The sequence below is a fragment of the Vulpes vulpes genome, chromosome 10, assembly GCF_048418805.1.
Source record: "Vulpes vulpes isolate BD-2025 chromosome 10, VulVul3, whole genome shotgun sequence".
In the NCBI taxonomy this organism is placed as follows: Eukaryota; Metazoa; Chordata; class Mammalia; order Carnivora; family Canidae; genus Vulpes; species Vulpes vulpes.
The window spans coordinates 77,513,458-77,534,519 of NC_132789.1; the positions used below are offsets into that span (position 1 = coordinate 77,513,458).

Below are 21,062 nucleotides of genomic sequence, written 5' to 3' on the forward strand. Positions count from 1 at the left end.
AAGGTCTCTACCATACTGTCAACCTCAAGAACTGTTAAGCTGCTTGCATTCCTTGTCTCATTTAATTATCCAAATAATCTCATGTTGTTATCCTTATTTCATGGCTGGGGAAACTAACACACAGAGAAGGTAAATACCTTGCCCAAGGACATACATCCAGTAAATGGTGGAGGAAGGATTCCACATCAGGTACTCTGATTCACTCAGTGTGCTGAGGTTACCTCCTTCTTCAAACAACTTGGTGGCAATATATTTCTAGCGACTTAGGATAACAAAGCCTTGGAAAAATTTAAATTACCAGCCCTATACTAGTTCAGACCTTAGCATAAGAGGACCACACTGAAGAGGGGACCAGTCAGATTCCACTGGAAAAACCTATAAAAGCGATGCTCCAACTTTGTAGCTTCTTTTTTGTTGTACTCAGCGTTAGGGCTTTGTTTTTGTTTTTTTGTTTTTTGTTTTTTGGGATTTTTTGTTTTAATTCTTCCTTTTTCTAGTTCCAATATTATGAAACACATTCCCATTTCCCTGAGTTTTAGCAATTGCTTTCTGGCCCTCATGTCAAGATCTGGTCTCAAATTAAGAAACAGAACTCAGCAGATGCCTTTCATGTTCTCTTACACATCTTAAACAGCAGTCCCAGGAACTATGGGGAGGAGGACAGGGAAAGATAAGGAGCAGGGAGGAGAGATTTTTTTGAAAAGCCGAGAAAGACTTGTGTCAGGAGTCCTGGGGGGCTCAGAGGTTGAGCGTCTGCCTTCGGCTCTGGTTGTGATCCTGGGGTCCCGGGACTGAGTTCCGCAGTCTCCTCTGGGGAGCCTGCTTCTCTCTCTGCATGTGTCTCTGTCTCTGTCTCTGTCTCTCTCTCTCTCCGTCTGTCATGAATAAATAAATAAAATCTTTTTAAAAAATGAAAGACTCGTGTTTTTCTTACCAAGCAAAGTCTGACTTATCTCTAGTTCTGTCAAAATGAAAGTTGAGATTCAACTCATGGTTTAGGAGGAAAAAGTAAGGAAAAAGCAAATGGATGGCATTCTTTATAACAATAATAATTATGATATAGCCACATCACATTGAATGATGCTTCATTGTTTCCAAAGGACTTTCACGAATATTTCTCCTATACCTCACTTAGTTCTTCCAGCATCCCATGAGGTAGAATTACTCCTATTTTACTATGGCTCAGGAAATGAAATTGCTTACCCAAAAGTACAAAATTAGTAATTGGTACACCCTAAGACCTATGTCTTTAATTTCTTACAAGTGTGGGTTTTTTTTTTCCAGCTCTGTCATTTTTTTTCCCCTTGAAGATGAGAATTAGTTGAATGTGAAATTTTGTTTTTCTCATCACTTTATCTGTAAACAAACATTGAGAGTTATGGCTGAAGTTGAACCTAAAGAACCTGGCTACTCTTCCTGAATAGATATGAAGCTGGGTGAAATTACATAATTGTTTTATTTGTGAAATGGATTTTTCATGTGACTGGAAGATAAGAGCTTCCACATGGCTTTGAAATTATGTGGTAGAAAACCTATAGAAGTTACTTTGGACTTTTGTTTTATTTCTCATTGCGTTGAAGGTGAATGCTGTGTCTTTCAGAACAGTCAGTGTTGTGATTTGGAAATAACACTAATCATCCTTCATTTGAATCTCTTCCTCTTTAAGTGTTTTTTTTTTTTAATGTGTGATGTGAGTTTAGTAAATATGGGGTGCTTAGGAAAACAAGTTATTTTGGGCATTGGTATCTGTGCTCCTTGCTCTCATTTGCTGAATAACAAAATTGTGTTTTCTAAAAATATATATCAAATTCTTTGCTTAGATATATGCATTTTCTTTTCCCTTTGCTGAGGGACCTATACACATATTTCAACTTATGTGATACCTGTAGAGAGAATTTTTTGAAGAATCTCTCACAACCATTTGAACGCACAAAATGAATGAAGGAAAGCTGTAAAATAGGCAGCCACAAGAAAAAAACCAAATGATTGATTTCTGGAACAAAGATTGTGTTTTGTGGAACATAAGACTCTATCTTCTGCCCAAGGTTTTTCAAAAATTTTATATTTAAGAAGCTTGGAGAGATTTAAATAACAATGTAACTCAAGATCATATAACAAGTGACCTAACCCCAACCCAAGCCCTTAATTGTAGTAGATAGTTAATATTAATAGTAAGCTTCTACTGCTTAATTTCCTTAGAGGTGAAGGTGATGTTCAAAATGGACAGAACCATAGCACTCCTATTGTCTTGCAAGGCCATACTCTTTGTACATTCATCTCAAGCTCTTCTGTAGATTTCTCATGCAAGTTAAGAGAATAAACTAATATAGTAATGCTGAAGGTCTCATGGTTTCTAATCCACAACCCCTCCTGATCCTGAGTTTTTCTCTTCCCTTCCTCTGCAAGAATGCCTGTCATCATAGCAACAGAACTCAACAGCTGGAAAATTGGAAGACCACCTCGCTCTGCCCCCAACGGAGCCCTGCCTGCAGGACTCACAAATCCTTCCTGCCTTTTGGAGATTTGCAGCTCTGATTTCCAAGCCCACTTTGGAACTTCTAGTACAAGGATGCATTATAATTTAGCAGTTTACTGTCTTGACAATCATGAGAAACATGGAAACAATTTTGTTGAAAGTCAGACATTACTGGCTGAAGCACTGGAATGATTTTTTTCCATTTTAGACCTGAAAAACATCTAACCCTATTAGGCCAAATGTGGTTCTCCATTCAGGACTCTATCCAGAATTGAGTCCATAGAACTACTCAGTGTTAATCATTTGAAGGAATATCTTTAGCTTTTACAGTGACTGGTGTGGGTGAAGTAGTCTGTTGATTTCTTCTAATGCTGAGCTTTCTTTTGTAAGAGAATGATATTGCAATGTCACTAGATTTATAGTGATGCAACACTAATATGAACAATTCCTGTGTCTTTTTCCAATAGCACTTACAAAGCATCCTCTGTTGCAAAGCCTTTTTAGCTTATGGCATGCTAAATAGATTTTTGGTAAGCACTGTAAATGAAGTTAAGACACAGAGATGGAAAGTTTTTCTAGAACCAGTGGAAGATCCCACATGTGAATCTAGAGTTTCCAATTTCAGATCCCTGAGAAGAACTGAATTTATTTTCTTCCTTCTTAAAAGATATATCTTGAATGCTGTGTAGTGCAGGGAATGTTTGTAAAGAAGACAGAATGTACCTCTCCCCCTTCTTAATACCGTTCTTCATCTTAGCACTGTCATAGAAACACTGAATTCACTATCAGGAATTGAAAACAAACTCTAAATTACAAAAATGATGTGTTTTTTTGCAGTCTATTAAGTTCAAAAATATTACATGTGAGGATTTATTTTAGATATTTATATCAAGTTTTGATATATCACTGTTTCCATTCTGTAAAAGTGTTGCATTTGACAATTTGTATTAAAAATGCCTCTCAGGACAGGAATTGCCAATTTTTATTTGCAGAATATAAATACAATATAGACAGATGCTCAGATCAAGCATCATTAATTATGAGGAAATGACAGAAAATACCATTGTCCCCTTTAGCCTACTTTATAGAGTTCCCCATCCCTTGTGTTGCATGGTAAAGGGTAAGATTTGACTTGTCACACTTCTCTTTATTTCTGTTTCAACGTGAAATAACTATTCCAAGTTCAATTACAGAATTTTTTAATGCATTGTTTTTATTTAGTCTAGACCCTCAACTTGGAATTGGCCTTCATTTTGCAGAGATGGCATATGTCCTCTAAAACTAGATAGATGAGACAGAAAATAGATCATCACCTAATGATCTAACACTATGAGCCATATTTGCATATATGTAAACTATTTCCCATAATTTTTAATGGAGCCTCTCAAAAATTTCATTCTTTCCATTTTATAAATAAGAAAAATGAGGCTCATTATTTAATGGCTCAGGGCCACATAAAAAATGGAATTCAAATTTAGGTCAATGTAATGTCAGAATCTGCTTTTTATACCACTTTATGTTAATTTGCAAATATAAGATCTATCTATATTTGAACAAGAAATTGAATTTTAAGTCATTTAAAGTTATTAAACTAAGGCAATATAACAATAATAGTGATTGGAGGGGTGCGTGGAGGACTAGAGGAAGTGACAGTAATATAACTTATATGGTCTTAGAGCAGGAAATAATAAGTAATATATAAAATTGATCAAGATAATGGAACACCTACATGGAAATAGCCAAAAGAAGTAAAAACAAATTCTGGAGAGTATTTGTGCTAAGGGAATAGGTTTGGGGTTGAGAAAGGGATAAGGTTGACAACTCAATTATTGACTTTCATTATAAGCTTTGATATGTTTGTACCTCAGTGTTTCCTTTATTATTTGACAAGATTTGAGAAGAATTCACAAAAAACTAAATGTATGATCTAGAATATGTCTCTCATAGTTTATAGGCAACTTATCAAGCTGCCTTAAAATGATGGACTACAAAAGAAAACTGGGATGTTTTCTCAGTCTGTAGCCACTGTTACTAATAACATGGAATTGCAGTATAAGAGCTTAATTGTCTAATTTTTTTTTAAGATTTTTTTTTTTTATTTAGAGAGAGAGAGGCACAGACACAGGCAGAGGGAGAAGCAGGCTCCATTCCATTCAGGGAGCCTGATGTGAGGACTTGATCCCGGGTCTCCAGGACCACACCCTGGGCTGAAGGCAGGACTAAACCGCTGAGCCACCCGGGCTGCCCCTAATTGTCTAATTTAATTGTTCAAAGGACTTCATCTAGATTCTGTAAGAGATAAAAATGTAGCTGCAGTTTGGTCCCAGGCCTCCATTTTGTTACAGTCTAGTTGATGGTGTTAGAGATGAAGAAATCTAGATGGGAAAAAATAGGAGCTCACGTGTTGTCTGTGTCTGTACTCGGTACTTTTCCTACCTTATTTTTGATGGAAAACATGTGCCATAGAAAAGATAAAATATAGGTAGCTACAGAAGATAAAAAAAAAATGGTAGAAAATGGTGTTTGCTTGTTAGGATCAAGTAATGCTTCCTGAAGTGGAGCATTTAGGATGAGCCTTAAAAGTAAAAAGGGATTTCTATAGACAGAGATAGAATGGGAGAGGCACTGACATTTGTGCTAATCGAGACTCCTGTTTAGAGATTGTTTTTTTTCTTTTTTTGGTTCATTTTGTATATAAACATTTAGCTAAATCTATGTAAGCCAGTTACACATCTAAAATGAATTTTTAACATATTGTTTGCTCAGCTGAAGATCTTTTATTAAATGTAAGCAGTCATCGAGGTTACTTTTAATTGAAACTACTTTCAACTTTCACACAACAAAATCACAATTAAGATTTGAGTATAATCACTCAGTTGAGTATGAGAAAAGCTCAAAGCAGATTTGGAAATAACACAAATTTTTGGCTATTTTTGATTTTTAAAACTGTTCATTATGTTCTCCACATCTTCAGGACTGTTTTCAGTTTCTCTCTTTAATATAACTTACTGGTTTAGTTTCCTTGGGATTACATTAGGTTGCATGGCAATTACTGAGGCCCAGTGAAGTTGTATTTTATTTTAAATCTTCATCAGTTTGAAACCATGACCTTTTCACCATCTTGCCTCTGAAAAGAGCTTTGTGTTTTGACTCAAAGTCTTCGGCACCTATGACTGTAGAGAGAGCTTTGATTTTCAACTTTTTAGAAATCACATCAAAACTATCGAACTAACAAATAAATATTAGAAGTTCAAAGTAGACATAGAACTTTTGTATTGAAGTATTTTGTCATGTTCACTGGGCAGTATGTGCTAAAGGTAAAGATTGTCACCTTGAAGGATTCATTTGAAAATGTCCTTGCAGAAGTGATCACTTTCTATTTAGGAAAGTTTACAGAAGTCCTTGTATTACAACATCCCCTACTTTGTCATGTTGGACTTTAATGAATGACTTCCTGCCAGAAGTTCCATACCCCTTATATTGCATTTTATGAAAGTGTATTTCATATTTCTTCTAGAGCAGAGGAAGGAAATCACCTTATATTTTAGGGAATCTAAATGTGATTTTACAGTTTACCATAAATACTGTTGCATCCTGGACTTTGGAGCTCTTTAACTTCTATATTTTAAGAATTGCATTAATTTAGAAAATTTTATGTTAAATTAATCCCTTACTGGCTTAACATCTGTAGTCTTTAAGTCTTGAATCCTGAACTCCAGATATTAATGTTCTCCACTGCCACAATCTGAATTTTCGATGATTTTGAAATTATAACAATATTTTATGTTTGCTGTAAAAAACATGGAGAAGATAAAGAATAAAGCAAAATATACCCATAATTTTATAGGTGAGAAATAGCATGTGTATCCATTTGGACTGTTTTCTTTCTGTCTTTTTTTCTAGTCATATAAAATGATGTTTATAAAAATATATATATACTTAAGACAAATTTATCTGTATCCTTATATCCATTTCCCCACATTTTCATTATATCTTAAGCATTAAATATTCTTTAAAGGCAGACTATATTGACCTGAATACCTCCTTTATGTTGCTGCTTTTGTGCCTTCTTACACTCCTACACTGTTCTCTAACAAAAAAACAATTGTTAAAAATTTGTAGAATCTTGGTTATTAAAAATTGTAGTTATTAATCAAAACTACTTCTGTGTGAATTTATGAGTTCCTGACCAAGACAAACAAAGATAAATAAGTTGGGCTCCTATTTATTAGTCTATTTAGCAAGTCATTTGCTTTTTGGTTTATATAATAGTATTTGTCCATGTCTGAAGCACTAGAACGTGGGACTATTGGTAAATCCATTTCTCTTATTTCTAACAGCCTGTATTTGTAACTGCTTTGATATGAGGGGTATTTAAGACTGGCAGGAGCCTGGATTGGTGTTGCATCTTTACAACTGAGTATATGTGTGACTTTGGACAAATTATTCCTTCTCCTGGCACCTTCTTTTCAAAAGTAGAGACTAAATGAGATGATAGAGTGCATAGCCCAGAGCCAGCCTTTAGGTGGTATTGAATATTCTTATTTATCTTTTGTCTTTGCTATTATGAGGTCTTTGGTTATTGAGCAGAACAAAGGCAGCTACCCATAGCAGAGTTTGAGAAGCAGCAGAACTTCTCCCTACTTATTCTGAGGGAAAAACCAAATAATCCATTTTAATTCCTGTTGAGAAGCTTAGTCTCAACAGTTAATTTCACCACGTGCATGCATTTAAGAAGTTCACTGTGCCTGCAGTGCTTGACAGTCACTGAAATGCATGCTGGTGTCCCAAAGAACAGACTTGTGGTTTCCTTCTCATTATTCAGTAGCTGGTTTCTATATAAATGTCAATGTTCCTTTAATACATTAGTATGGATGATAATAGTAATGGCTTCCATTTACTGAGCACTGGGCATTTGACAGCTAAGAGCTTTTCATGCATTATCTCATTTAGTCTTCATGGCTATTCTGTGAGACTATTATTATCACCCCTATTTTATAGAGGAAGAAACCAAGATTTAGAGAGATTCAGTGTTTTCTTTTTTTTTTTTTTTTTTTTAAGATTTTTTTTTAATTTTTTTATTTTTATTTATGATAGTCACAGAGAGAGAGAGAGAGAGAGGCAGAGACACAGGCAGAGGGAGAAGCAGGCTCCATGTACCGGGAGCCCGATGTGGGATTCAATCCCGGGTCTCCAGGATCGCGCCCTGGGCCAAAGACAGGCGCCAAACCGCTGCGCCACCCAGGGATCCCGATTCAGTGTTTTCTAATAAGAATTTGAATGCTGGTTCGCAGGACTCCAGAATCTGGGCTTATAGCTTTCCTTGAAGCTCCATGGGCCATTGTTTTATAATTATCACATAGCCGTAGTCATTCATTCAGCCTACATTTGTTGAGGGCCTACTCAGTGTTAGGTACTGTTCTAGGTATTAGGTGCATGTAGATAAAAGTTCCTGCCCTTCTGAAGCTTCACTTTCTATTATATTAGGTTACTTGTGTCCATGTCCCTCCTTGAATCAGTATTCTTATATGATAGTGACTGTGTCATATTCTTTTGAGTTTTAGGGATGTAACTGAAATTTATTCAAGGCTAAGAATAATTCCTGGGCTTATGAAATAATTATTTCTACAAAAACATTAAAAGCTAGGGCATGCCCCACTCTATTCATTAGGCCATCTTTTTATTTTAGCACTGGCTTTTTAGCCTTTCCAGACTCCTCAGAATTGGAAATGTTCTTAGTGACTATATTAAGAAGCATTTAAAGGTTTATTATTGGTAGTGATAAAACTACTTTTTGATATCTTGGTGACTTTGATGTCCTTAAATGTTCTACAGGTGTGTGGAACAGCATTAAAAAAAAAACCCTCTTTAGAATACACCAGAAATACATCAGACAAATCAAATATAAGAGGTTAAATTACATCACAGAATAAATAAAAGTGTCCTGGTGTAACTGAGAAATAAATGAAGTAGCAGGGAAGTCCAAAACTGTGATGGGAAAAATAATACCTTTTTTCCTGTGATAGCAAGAATATTAAATCCTTTTCTAAGAATGAATTATTATAATTTTAGAGATGATATAAAGTATATTTGTTGAATGTCACTTTTTTGCCAATATGAAGCTGAGAATTTTAAATGTCCTTGGCTGGAGGCTAACATGTTTTATTCTTCACCTAGGAAGTCGTCAGTAAATAGTATGAAGTGTGTGGTATTTTAATAAAGTGATTGCCTTATTTTTACATTGGAAATACAATTAAACCTTTTTGGTCCCATAAGGAGCAAATGGCTGCTAATGTTTCTCATTTTTTTTGGAAAAGTCATTTTTCCAAAAGGGAGGATCATTGGCAAATCAGCTGACTGTTCATTTTAGATTTTGACATTGCTTCTCTTTGGGACCCTAATGCTGGGCTCTCTGATAACCAGTGCAAACTCCATGAATATCTTTCATTTCTTTAGAAGGAGGTGTGGATTTGCAAGGCCACCAGCTGGATATGCAAATACTACCTGACGGCCCAAAGAGTGATGTGGACTTTTCAGAGATTCTTAATGCAATACAAGAAAGTAAGTTTCACTCAAATTTTAATTTGACCGTGAAAGGAGAAACTATTCTAATATTTGGGAGGGTTAATAAAACTAGAAACCTTACATGACAAGCTTAAAAAAATGTCTTAAGAGGGATACTGTGTAAAATAATTTTGAGACCAGAAGAGATGGTTAGTGAAATGAAGATTTAATTTGTGAAACTGAGCCACATAGTATTGGGGTCTTTGAAGAAGCCTGATGGAAGAACTAGAGTTCTATATTTAGAATATTGTAATATTTATACATCACTAGATACTATAATATTTTAGGTTTCTTGATTAATCATGATCAAATAAAGAGTTTTTGAGAATACTGGAATATTATTCCTTTGCTCAGATATAAGAGTAGTAAGAACTAAATGTTGATACTAACCTAAAATCAGGAATTTATTCTTGAAAATGGTGTCTTGAGTCACTGATGATGGGCTGTGAACCAGAAGTGACTTCTGTCTTCTAAGCATTTTGATTGTTTTCTCTTCTTACATTACTTTGTTTTATAGTTTTTACTAAGAATTTGGTCATAATCAATACATTTACTCTAGTTGTAGATTTAGCATTGAGGATGGATGAGGTGGTATCATAGACTAAGTCATTCACATTTGTGTTTCATTATTAGAGCTCTAATACTAGATAGTAATACTCTTTTAAGATCAAGTAGTATTCTACAGTATCGCACTCGAAGGGCACTGCAGGAAGAACCACTGTAATTTTTTGCTACTTTTGGTTTTGTGACACTGTATTTCTATACTAAATTTTTAATGAACAACTTTAGGGATTTCCATAACAGTTATTCCCTTTTGTCATCAGACTGCCTTCCTGACCTTCTGAGATAATTAATGCTTTCACTTTATAGGTAGGATAACTGAGGGTGGGAGAAGTTACATACCAAGGTAATATGATCAAGAATGGAGACCAGGAAGGAATGGAGGGTCTCCTATCCCTCATTTAATTTCTTTCTGAATGTGCTCAGTATGGGCTTTAAACACATCAAGGGGAAGGATCCTGAAATTGAAGATTAGGCTGGTTCTAAAAGAAATATTTTTAATGAAAAATACAAGAGGACCAGCTATTTGTTCTGCTTAAGCAATCCCTTCATATTAAGTTAAAGAATAACAGAGAAAAAATCTCCCCAGGAGATTAAAAATCCAATTAATAGACATTGGAGAGAAAATAATTTTTTCATGGAAAGTTATAAAATTCTGTAATTACCTCATCTGATTTGAAAGATGATAGATTATATAGTGTTGAAAGGATTTTTAAAAAAATTTTAATAAATGATAAAAGTTGGCTTCTATGTAAGTGTGGGAGATGAACTTAAAATTTTTTAGGGCTTCATGAACTTATATCAAAATGAATTAAATGTTCAGGAAGTTATTTTTTATAGTAAATTATGTTAGCATATCTTACTAAAGACACATTCATATATGATAACATTTATTGTTTAGAATGGTGAGTTCCTTAGAAGTTTATGAATTATATTTAAATTTTAAAATAAGAAAAGGGAAATATCCTTAAAGTTCAAATCAACTTTTTATAGTTTTTTCTAAAAAATATTTTATTTATTTATTCATAGAGACACAGAGAGAGAAGGAGAGAGAGAGACAGGCAGAGGGAGAAGCAGGCTCCATGCAGGGAGCCCGACATGGGACTTGATCCTGGGTCCCCAGGATCACACCCCTGGCTGCAGGTGGTGCCAAACCACTACACCACTGGGGCTGCCCAACTTTTTATAGGTTTAAGAATTTTCTAATACTTTGGAACTAATCTATTTTCTTGTTAAAAAAAATAAGTTTTATGCTCTATAGGTTTGGGAAGCTGCCTACATGGCCTGAGTCATTTCTGGTAGGAAAGATTTGGGCCATTTACCTACCTTCAGTTTCACCCTACATTCCAAATATGATTCAGATATTTAACAGGTTAATTGAAATTTCTAAGTATGAAAATACATAGTTTGGTTCTTCAAGGGACTGTACCTTAGATTATTGTTTATAGGAAACTTTGAGAGACCAACTTACAAAAATTTAAAAATATATAGGATTTGGACATCAAGGAAATTCCTTCTTTCCTACAAATGTTTTTGTTAAGATAGAAAGATTTCATTATTTTCTTGAAATTTTGTGGACGTATATGTATGACCTTTAAGATCAAGCTAGAAGAGAGAATTTGAAACATTTTTTGAGTGTCTAAGGTAGTCCAGCCATTATTGCTAAGTGCTTTTCCATATTCTTTTCTTTTCAAATTAAGTTTTATTTAATTAAGAGAGAGAGAGAGAGCACACATGAGCAGGGGGAAGGGCAGAAGGAGAAGCAGGTTACCCACTAAGAAGAAAGCCAGATGTGGGGCACAATCCCAGACCCTGAGATCATGACCTGAACCAAAGGCAGATGCTTAACCGTCTAAGCCACCCAGGTGCCCCCATACTACCTCTTTTCATTCTTAAAACAACCCTACAAACAATAGTAGTTTCTGTTTTCTCCATTTTAAAGGTAAAAAACTGAGTATGCCTCCCCACAGCTATATGGTTAATATTCGATAGTCAGTATTTAATCGTATGTTGGCCCTTGTTTTGAAAATGAAAGATTAAATAAAAATGATTAGAAAAAATGAACTACTCTGGAGTTTTTTTTAAAAAATATTTTGTTATGTGTTGATGCAAGAATTCTTACTCATGCTTCTACATTGAAAAATATGTTTACATTTTCTTCTCTGGTGCTTATGCCCTAACAATGGCTTCATCTGTTTAAAAGAGTAAGTCCTAAAAAAAAAAAAAAAAAAAAGAGTAAGTCCTATAGTAGCTGGCCATCCAAAAATAGTTTCTTGGCTTTCCTCATAACAGTTGTACAGCTTGTAAGGAAGGAAAGAGGTATTTTATTCATTCATCCATCTATCCATCTCACCTGTCATGTACTAGGCAGGCACTATGTTACACATAGTATTTTAATGTGGTGGTGAACATCTTGGTGCACAGTTCAGCTCAAGAAAAATTAAAACACAGATCACATTTGTTCTGTGGTTCAAAATGAAAACAACTTGATTGCTTTCTAGGAGGAAAGCATTTATATGTAGCCGTATAATGTAAGGCTGTGTGTGTGTGTGTGTGTGTGTGTTTTCCTTGATGTACTTTTTCCCCCCCTCTCTCTCTGTTTCCCATTTCAAGATGGCAGCTGGGTCCCCTGAACTCCTTTGTTTCAGTAGAGCTCTGTATTGCCTGAAGTTCAGGGCTTCTGTTTCTGAAAGCCCAGGCTTCTGAGTGGCTAATGCTTGGTAAAGACCAACATACACACAGAGACAGCCACATAGAGAGACAGAGGGAGAAAAGGAATTTCTTGTCCAGGGCCCTTAGATTGTCCTGCAGTGGTAGCATGGCTTCCTGTGGGTGGTGGAGAAAAGAGAGGAGATGGCTGGGTTGTGTGCCGGGAGCCTGCACCTGAGCCACCTGAACTGCCAGCCTTGGCTAAGATTCTCCAGCCAGAGGAAGGAGCAGATCTTCCATAATTCAGGGCACTTTGGGGGCTCTGGGAAGGTGGCAGCTTCCTCTTCTGGTTCCTTTGTTGTATCTCAAGTACCTTAAGCAGAGTATAGGATATAGTAGTTGCTCAACAAATTTTGTTAATGAACGAGTGAAGGAGTGAATTCTTTTTTTTTCCACTTGAATTTTTTTTCATTTTTTATTTTATTTATTTATTTATTTTAATAATAACTTTATTTTTTATTGGTGTTCAATTTGCCAACATACAGAATAACACCCAGTGCTCATCCCATCAAGTGCCTCCCTCAGTGCCCGCCACCCAGTCACCCCCACCCCCCGCCCTCCTCCCCTTCCACCACCCCTAGTTCGTTTTCCAGAGTTAGGAGTCTTCCATGTTCTGTCTCCCTTTCTGATATTTCCTACCCATTTCTTCTCCCTTCCCCTCTATTCCCTTTTACTATTATTTATTTTCCCCAAATGAAGGAGTGAATTCTATTCTAGACTTGCAAAGTGGGTGGCTCAGCAGTAGTAGTGTGACTTGGAGATCTGAGTGGTCTCAAACATTCTGCTGTTTATAAAACCTCCATAACCTTTTACAGACCTGCATAGGTGAGGTAGAGGGGTGAGGATGTTGGCAGGCAATAACTGGAATTAAATGGTCTCCCAGGCCCATTGGAGTGGGGACTTAGAGACAGATTTAACTTGATGTAATGATGACGAGGCCATGGGGTCAATTCCTACTCTTAAGTTCGCCTAGTAAGGTTCATACCCTCTAACAGTCCAAGGATTTTAGTGCCTACTATATTATGTACTATAATATCAATTAAAAATATTCTGCTTTTTTTTAGTCACCCAATTTTAAAAATCTGGACATTTTTGTGAAGTAGACATTTAGAAATATTTCATTCTAAAATTAGATTGAGAATCACATCTTGAAGCTCTATGGTGCATGAAGCAGGTGATTGTGTGTATGTGTATGGGCATTTATTATATTAGCAAACCAATAAGAAAGATATCATTCAAAGGTTATACTCAACCTTTCAGTTCTTGCTTTAAATTATTAACAGTGTCCAGCCTTTTCTAGAGATCATTCCTCTCCCCTCCCCCCCTTTTTGTCACCCATCACCCCTCCTGCTTTGTCCTTAGTTTTTCTTTCCTTGATATCTAATATATATAGATACAGACTGTGGAGACTCTTACATGGCACTCATACCATGGCACGTTACTGTGTTACGTAGTCCCTTAGGTCCTAATGAAGGAGAGAGAGCAAAAAGCAAAGTGTTTGAAATAGGAACATGGATCCTGGAAGGATCATTGCTATCCTGTAGTCTGACCCTCTGTACTTGTATATGTGTCTATATAAATGCAGTGCCGTTCCTGCACTGGTGGCATTCTTGTGCTTCTGTGCCTGCGGAGACTGAGTCATTTCTCAATGACATCCAGTGAGTCATTTTGAATCCAATTTCTTGAGCCCTGATTTCCAATTTTATTTTTAATCCATATGGTCATGCTTTTTCAAAGGGGAAGATGGGGAAGAGGGAGGTGCTGACATATATTGAACACATAATCTTGCCTGACAACTCTGTGGTTGACCTTTTACACATATTATTATATTTAGTCTTAAACTCTATTTGCCTTAATTTCCACATCTGATAGAGGGGGGGCATAGTTAGAGTAAATCTAGTAAATCTAGTAAAGCCCTCAGTATGGTGCCTGGCAAATGGCAAGTACTGCATAAATGTTGGCTGTACCTTGTCATTCCTCTCAACAATCCTATGTGGTACATTGTATTGTTCTCACCAAAAAGATAAAGACATTAAAGCTTGTCTGAATCCATATTCTTTCCAAAGAAGGAGAACAAACTATGGTCAGGAGACTCTGAGATCTTTGATGCAGAATATCATTGGCTTCATTTCACATTGTGAAAAGGTAACCAAGGCTATTGAGCAAAGCTTGAATTAGGTACTTGGTTCTTTTCTAAGTATCATTCTCAGGTCATAAGAGGTACCATTATTATCTGCCTTGTTATAGAAGTAATCAAGGTGTCTGTCCTTTTCTTTAGAATGAAGTAGTAGAAAGAAAAACCCTTCATAAGAAGAGTCCATAGGACATGCTGTCCCAGGAACAAGTCAGTGATGTTTGCCCTGTGGCAGACTGTCCTGTGGGTGCCCCATGCTATTGTCTATGTTTTTTTTTTTTTAATAAATGGTACCATTACTGAGCCAGGAAATGCCAATGAAAATTTTTTAATAACCACATTAAAAAAATGTTATAACTTCTTTTTTTTTTTGCAAAGATATATTTTAAATTTTAAAGTATTTCAAGGGGGTCCCTGGGTGGCACAGCGATTTGGCGCCTGCCTTTGGCCCAGGGCACGATCCTGGAGACCCGGGATCAAATCCCACGTCAGGCTCCCGGTGCATGGAGCCTGCTTCTCCCTCTGCCTATTCTCTGCCTCTCTCTCTCTCTCTCTCTCTCTCTGTGTGTGACTATCATAAATAAATAAAAATTTTTTAAAAAAGTATTTCAAGTAAACTGCCCATGGCAGAAAAAAAAAATGCTTACTTTCGTATCTATAACAATTAGATCCCTAGCTTTCTTTCCCTGGGTTTTCTTTGGAGAGGTGTTAGTACAGCCATTTAATTGTTGCTGTAATGCAGAGGTTTCCAAACTTTAAAGCAGGTGACTGAGTTGTTTGGGGGTAGCTGGAGGTAGAGGGCATAGCCCACTCAATTTCCTCTTTGTCCATTCGGTGGCCCCTGAAGCTCCTCCAAAAGGATTTTGGGATTACAGGAAACACACTTTGAAAGCCACTGGCCTTTGGAAAGGAATAAAACTAGCTAAAGGAGGATCTATGTCTTTTCCAATTACTTTATTTGGAGTTTTCCAAATTAGGCCTTTTTTTTCCCTCTCATTGGTAAACCAAACAGTGTCTGCCTTAGGGACGTTATAAGATTCATTTGAAGCATATTGAGCAGAGTCCTAGGCTTGCTGGTATCATATAAATGTTTAGTGTGTGGTCTTTAAAATTCCAGCCTAAGGTCCTCAAAGCTGTGCTGAGTCTGTGTGTTTCTCTGAATTTCTAAAAACATTTCATTTGATATATTAAATTTTTTAAAGTCAGACTTGCTCAGTGACAGATGTAAAGTCTAGCTTTATTCAGATAAATATTAAAATGATGACAATATAGTTGGATGACAGTTAAAGGACTTCTGTGCTTGAAAGCCAAACATGACTTTTTTTTTTTAGATTTATTTATTTGAGAGAGAGAGAGAGAGAGCACGAGCAAGTGCATGAGTAGCGTGGAGGAGGGTGGGAGGGGCAAAGGGAGAAGGGGGAAACAGACCCACTGAGTAGGGAGCCCAACACAGGGCTCTATCCCAGGACCCCAAGGCCATGTCCTGAACGGAAACCAAGAGTTGGATGCTTAATGGGCTGAGTCACCCATGCACCCCAAGCCAGACATGATTTAAGAACAGTAGGATGCTTTCCACAGAAATAAGGAGCCAGTTAGAAACAACATGGATTTAAGGGTAAGAACTCGGTTAGATTTCATCTCTGTCACTTACTAGCTGTGTGAGAGACACTTACTTACATAGTGTCTCTGAACCTGGCTTCTTACTCATAATCCCCTCGCCTAAGGTTATTTTGAGGACAAAAGGGAAAACAGACCTGAAAGTCCTCAATACAATGTAGTGAGTGCCCTGCTTAGTGTCTCCTTTCCCACTTCTTCATATTCAATCTCTGAGAGAGAAACAGATACTTTCAAGCAATTGCACTAAGATAACTAGAATGAAGAAATAAATGGATAGAATCTTATAACTAGTTTTTATTTACTTAAAAATGGGCACTGAGCACCTCCTATTTGCCAGTCCTTATGTCAATTTTAGAACTGCTTTGGGCCTTCACCTAGAAAAGACCCTAGGGCTAGATGTAAAGATGAGCTTAAAAAAAAAAAAATAAATAAAGATGAGCTTATTATAAAACAGCTAGCTAAATGTTCAAATTAAGATTTTAACAAGCCATTTTTTCCATTCTAAATTATTGCTGAAGGTGTCCTTTTTTCATGTTTTGTAATGAGGCATTGAGGTCAATATGCAATATCTTCAGAATTCTCAATATCAGATGTAATAATTGGGAACTCGGGACAGAAATAGTAAAATGAGCTGACCCTCTGGAGGACAAATATAGATACCTGGATTACACTACACGGTCCTCTCGTGTTGTCTTCAGTGACCTAATATTTCACTTTATTTTCTCTGCATTAGAAAATACTGAGATGTAAGTATTCCTGTACTATAATGCCGGTGTGGGGTTTTTCTCTTGCATTTGAGGAATAGAGTTAAAAAAGCAGTGAGTTGAGCTTTTTTATTTTTTGGTATCTCTCTAAAAGACACACTTTTTGTTTTCCTTGCCTTTGTGGCACTGATTTGATTTCATCCACACTTGTCTTGTTCATGTCTGTACCTCTAGCAGCTAACCTCAATACTGGCTCTGCAAACAAATGTCAGAAGATACTTAACTTGTTTATTTGAGCCCTTGAAACATATTTGTGACCTTTTCCCCCCTTGTGAATGAATAATGGCTAATAATCCAAATGATTTTCACTAAATAAATAATCATCAATATTTAATGAGCAGATTCAGTACTGTTGAGGTAAATTTGCCTTCCCATCACATAAAGAACATCAGGATCTACTTGCCTCATGGCCCTCTGATTTCTCTGCTCTGGCTCTGTTCTGGAATGGTATAACAAGTTAGCCTACAGAAATCACTTCCCTATGCTGAGTTTGAGTTTTACTCAGACTTGACCAGATTTTTGGTCTCCCAGGCAATTAGAGGTTCTTGAGTCTTGTGTAGCTGTTATATGTAAGTCTTTACTGTTTTGTTCCCTGGTCTTCTTAGGGTGAGTGCCTGTTCTGGGTTTGTTTTTTGTTTTTTTGGGGTTTTTGTGTGTATATTTTTGTGTGTGTGTGAAGGAGAATCGTTTGAGCCTCTTTCTTGCTTTCCAAATGTACAGTACCTACCTGTTGCCACTCAGGTTCCCAATTCTGTTCACATAGCCCTTCCCAGGTTTATGCAGTGCAGGTCTGTTTCTGGGTTGCATGGAACTTTTGCATTCTCTTTCCTCTTGTCATTATTTTTTTGTTTTGGGTTGGTTTTTTTTTTTTTAGATTTTATTTATTTATTTGTTTGTTTAGGAATGAAAGGGACAGAGGAGAGACAGAGGGAGAGGGAAAGAATCTGAAGCAGAGTCTGCACTGAGTAAGGAGCTTGAGGTGAGGAGCTTGACATGGTCGCTCAACACCAGGCTTGATCTCCCAACCCTGAGATTCATGAGCTGAAACCAAGAGTTGGACAGTTAGTTGACTAAACCACCCAGGGGTCCTTTTCCTCTTGTCATTCTTAATTAACTCCTCAGAACATTTGATTCTTTCTTATTTAATGGACGTAATAGCAGAATTCTACTAAGCAGATAATTATCAAACATTTTGGGGAGGGGAGAAGTATGATGAAAGTGAGGGGATCCATTAAAAGTAACCTTGTTTGTATGTAGAGGATCTTTGTCATATCCATGCCCTGGATGGAGAGACCCCACTGCCACGGTCGCTGATGGTGAGCTCTGTGAGGACAGGGACCATGGCTGCCGCGTCCAGTACTTGATGTAGCCCAGCGTAGGGTCCGGGTAAGGTAGGCATCCACCAAGTACTGGTTGTATAAACAAATTTTTAAAAATTGATTAATTTTGGAAGTTGGGGCTATTTTTCTCCTTAAAGAAATGATGTAAGTTTGCATCCAAGGATATTGTACATGGTTTCTAAAACTTCACTTGTAAAGCTGCTCTGTCAGTAACAATAGTGGAGTATTGATAAGGGTACATGTTTCTTCTCTCTGTATAATTGCTACCTGTTCTATAATCTTCTTACTGATCCTGTGTTCAGCTGAACATTTTTTGACAGATAAGCATCTTTAATCCCTCCTCAGGCTCTTGAGAGGCTGACAGGTGATAATGGTGCCTTAATATCACTTAATTCTCTAAAAATCAGGTTGCACAACAACCTGATTTCCCTTGAGCACTTAGGTAACATTAGCCCCCTAACAACTTCCAGACAATAATACTGATGGGCAGGAGTAGGGGAAACAAAGGGCTTCTCTTCCTTTTCCAAGTTAGCTGGTCCCTCTAGAATCAAATAGTTGGGTCTTTAATGTAGAGCACAATTTTTCAGGCTCAAAACTATTGATGTTTTGGGTTAGATAACTCTTGGAGAGGGCTATTCTGTACCTTGTAGGATGTTTAGCAGTATCCTTGGTCTCTACCCACTGGATGTTAGCATTACCTCCTCTCCTTAGCCATGATAATAAAAAATGTCTCTGGACACTGCCATATATCTCCAGGGTGGCAACATGGTCCAGTTGGGAACCCCAGAATATATAGGGCTTTGTTGAACCGATTGTACCAACACCAGAGGGTGATGCTGGTAGAAGATGTGCTGGTAATTTTCTGTCCTTAGCAAAAGCGAAGGGGCAATTCTCATTGATGGATGATGGATATTCAAGAGTTTGTCCTGAGGGTGAGCCAGTCAGTCACTTAAACATGAATCTCAGTGTCCTCTTTCATTTCTTTATTTCACACCTTACCCCAATCCACCCCCTCATAACCACTGTTCCAATTTGTAAATGCCTCACCTCTTCTGCTATCTTGTGTTGATAAGGCTCAAATGCTAACTTAAGTCCCAGTGCCTAAAATCAATAAACCAGCATTCCCTGCAGATCTGCCGTGTGTCAGACTAACATGCATATGATCTCATGGAATCCTCTCAGCCACCCTGAGAGAGTTTTCCATATCTGTTTCACCAGTGAGGAAATGGGAGCACAAGTTCACACAGCTAAGTGGTGGGGTTTAGAATAGTAATCAGATCTATGTTGTTGAAATATTTTTATCCTTCTGTTCAAGTCTTATCAATATCTACTTGAAATTGAATCACTGTCTACTAAAAATTAGTATCTACCTGAAATTGTGGATCTCCTGGCTTGTGAATAAGAATTGCATTAGGAAAAATGTATGTGCAAGGTCTTAGAACCATAGGCTATTGGAAAAGAGGAGGCTCTCAGACATCATTAGACCATATCCACCTTGAGATCATCATTCTGTCATTAAACAAATGTATGTTGAGGGCTGTGCCAGGACCTCTGTAAACATGTCAAGACAGACAAGGTCTCTGTTCTTATGGAACTTATATTTTCACAGGGTAAATACCCAGGACACAGTATAAACGAATATAGAGTTATATTACAGTTTGTGATAAGTGCTGTGAAGAAATGAGTGGTGGTGGTGGGGGATGGAGAATAACTGGATGAGGGGCAGTTTATTTAGGGTTGTCAGGGAAGTTAACTTTCCTCTTGACATCCCCCACAACACGACATACTGTGCTTCTCAAAACTATTCCTTTTCTTGAGTTCCTGGCACAGCATAGGTGCTCCTAAATCGCATTTGTATGAAAAGACCATAATGTGTTTTCCCTTGGAGCTGCAGAGCCTAAAAACATGTAGTAAGTGTATTAATTTACTTCTGCTGCTGTCACAATTTAACAACAAACTTGGTGACTTAACACAGATTTATTTTCTTACAGTTCTGGAGGTCGGAAGTCATCAAGGTACCAGTGAGACTGTTCCTTCTGCAGGCCTAGGGGAGAATCCGTTTTCTACTATTGCCCTACTTTATAGGGCATCTGCATTCCTTGATTCATGGCTCTATCCTCTGTTTTCAAAGCCAATTATCATAGCATCTTCTAATCTGTCTCTCTGATTCTGACCCTGTTGCCTCCCTTTTAATTATATTGGGCCCACTCATATAATCCAAAATAATCTCCCATTTTAAGAATCTTGAATTAATCATGTCTACAGAGTCCTTTTTTGCCATAGAAGGTAACATATTCACATGTTCCAGGACTTAGATCACCTTTGGGGGCCATGAATCAGCCTATCACAGTAAGCAGTAAATGTTAATTTTTATTGCCATGCCTATTCTATTTTATAGAAGAAGAACTTAGAAGTTAAATGAATTGCCTAAAGTCACACATTTAGATATAGCTTTAGAACCTGTCATCTAAGTAAATGATCTCTATTCTCTCTATATCCAAACTTTTCTTTTCTTTATAGCACTCAATGCAATTTATAATTCTATGACTATTTGTTTTGTTTACTTATCCCCACAGGGGCAGGAAGACCTGTCATTTTCATTCATCAGGGTGTAGCTATCACACAACTCTGTGCACATCTCTAAAAAATTTTTGAATGAAAGGATGAATACTCTTATATGTGACATATAAATAGTACCATATCATCTACAAATTATTCTGCGCAGCAGCTTAGGGTGGGTTAAAAACCCTTAGAGATTTTTAAAGCATCAAAGGAAAAAGTAACATCAAAGTTGTTCTGTAATTTGAGTAGCTAAGGAAGCGTCCTGTACCTGGCACTATGTATCTGCAGCTACAAGTGCTGAGCTGTCATTTGTGGTATGCTGCAAGGCACTATGC

At 37.0% G+C, this 21,062-nt stretch overlaps 1 protein-coding gene across 19 annotated transcripts in view; it reads left to right on the plus strand.

Annotated features, from left to right (window-relative positions):
* Positions 1-21,062, plus strand: part of ANO4 (anoctamin 4) — a 402,861-nt gene that overhangs the window by 190,524 nt on the left and 191,275 nt on the right. For 11 of the 19 annotated variants that reach the window (XR_011994944.1, XR_011994946.1, XR_011994945.1 and 8 more), the window contains one exon: positions 8,933-9,037. The exons of the other annotated variants lie outside the window; for them this stretch is intronic. Coding sequence is in view for 8 of the 11 variants with exons in the window: in XM_072724685.1 (XP_072580786.1) it covers positions 8,933-9,037 (105 nt within the window). In the remaining 3 variants the exon portion in view is untranslated. The remainder of the gene's footprint in view (positions 1-8,932; positions 9,038-21,062) is intronic. 19 annotated transcript variants of the gene reach the window in all.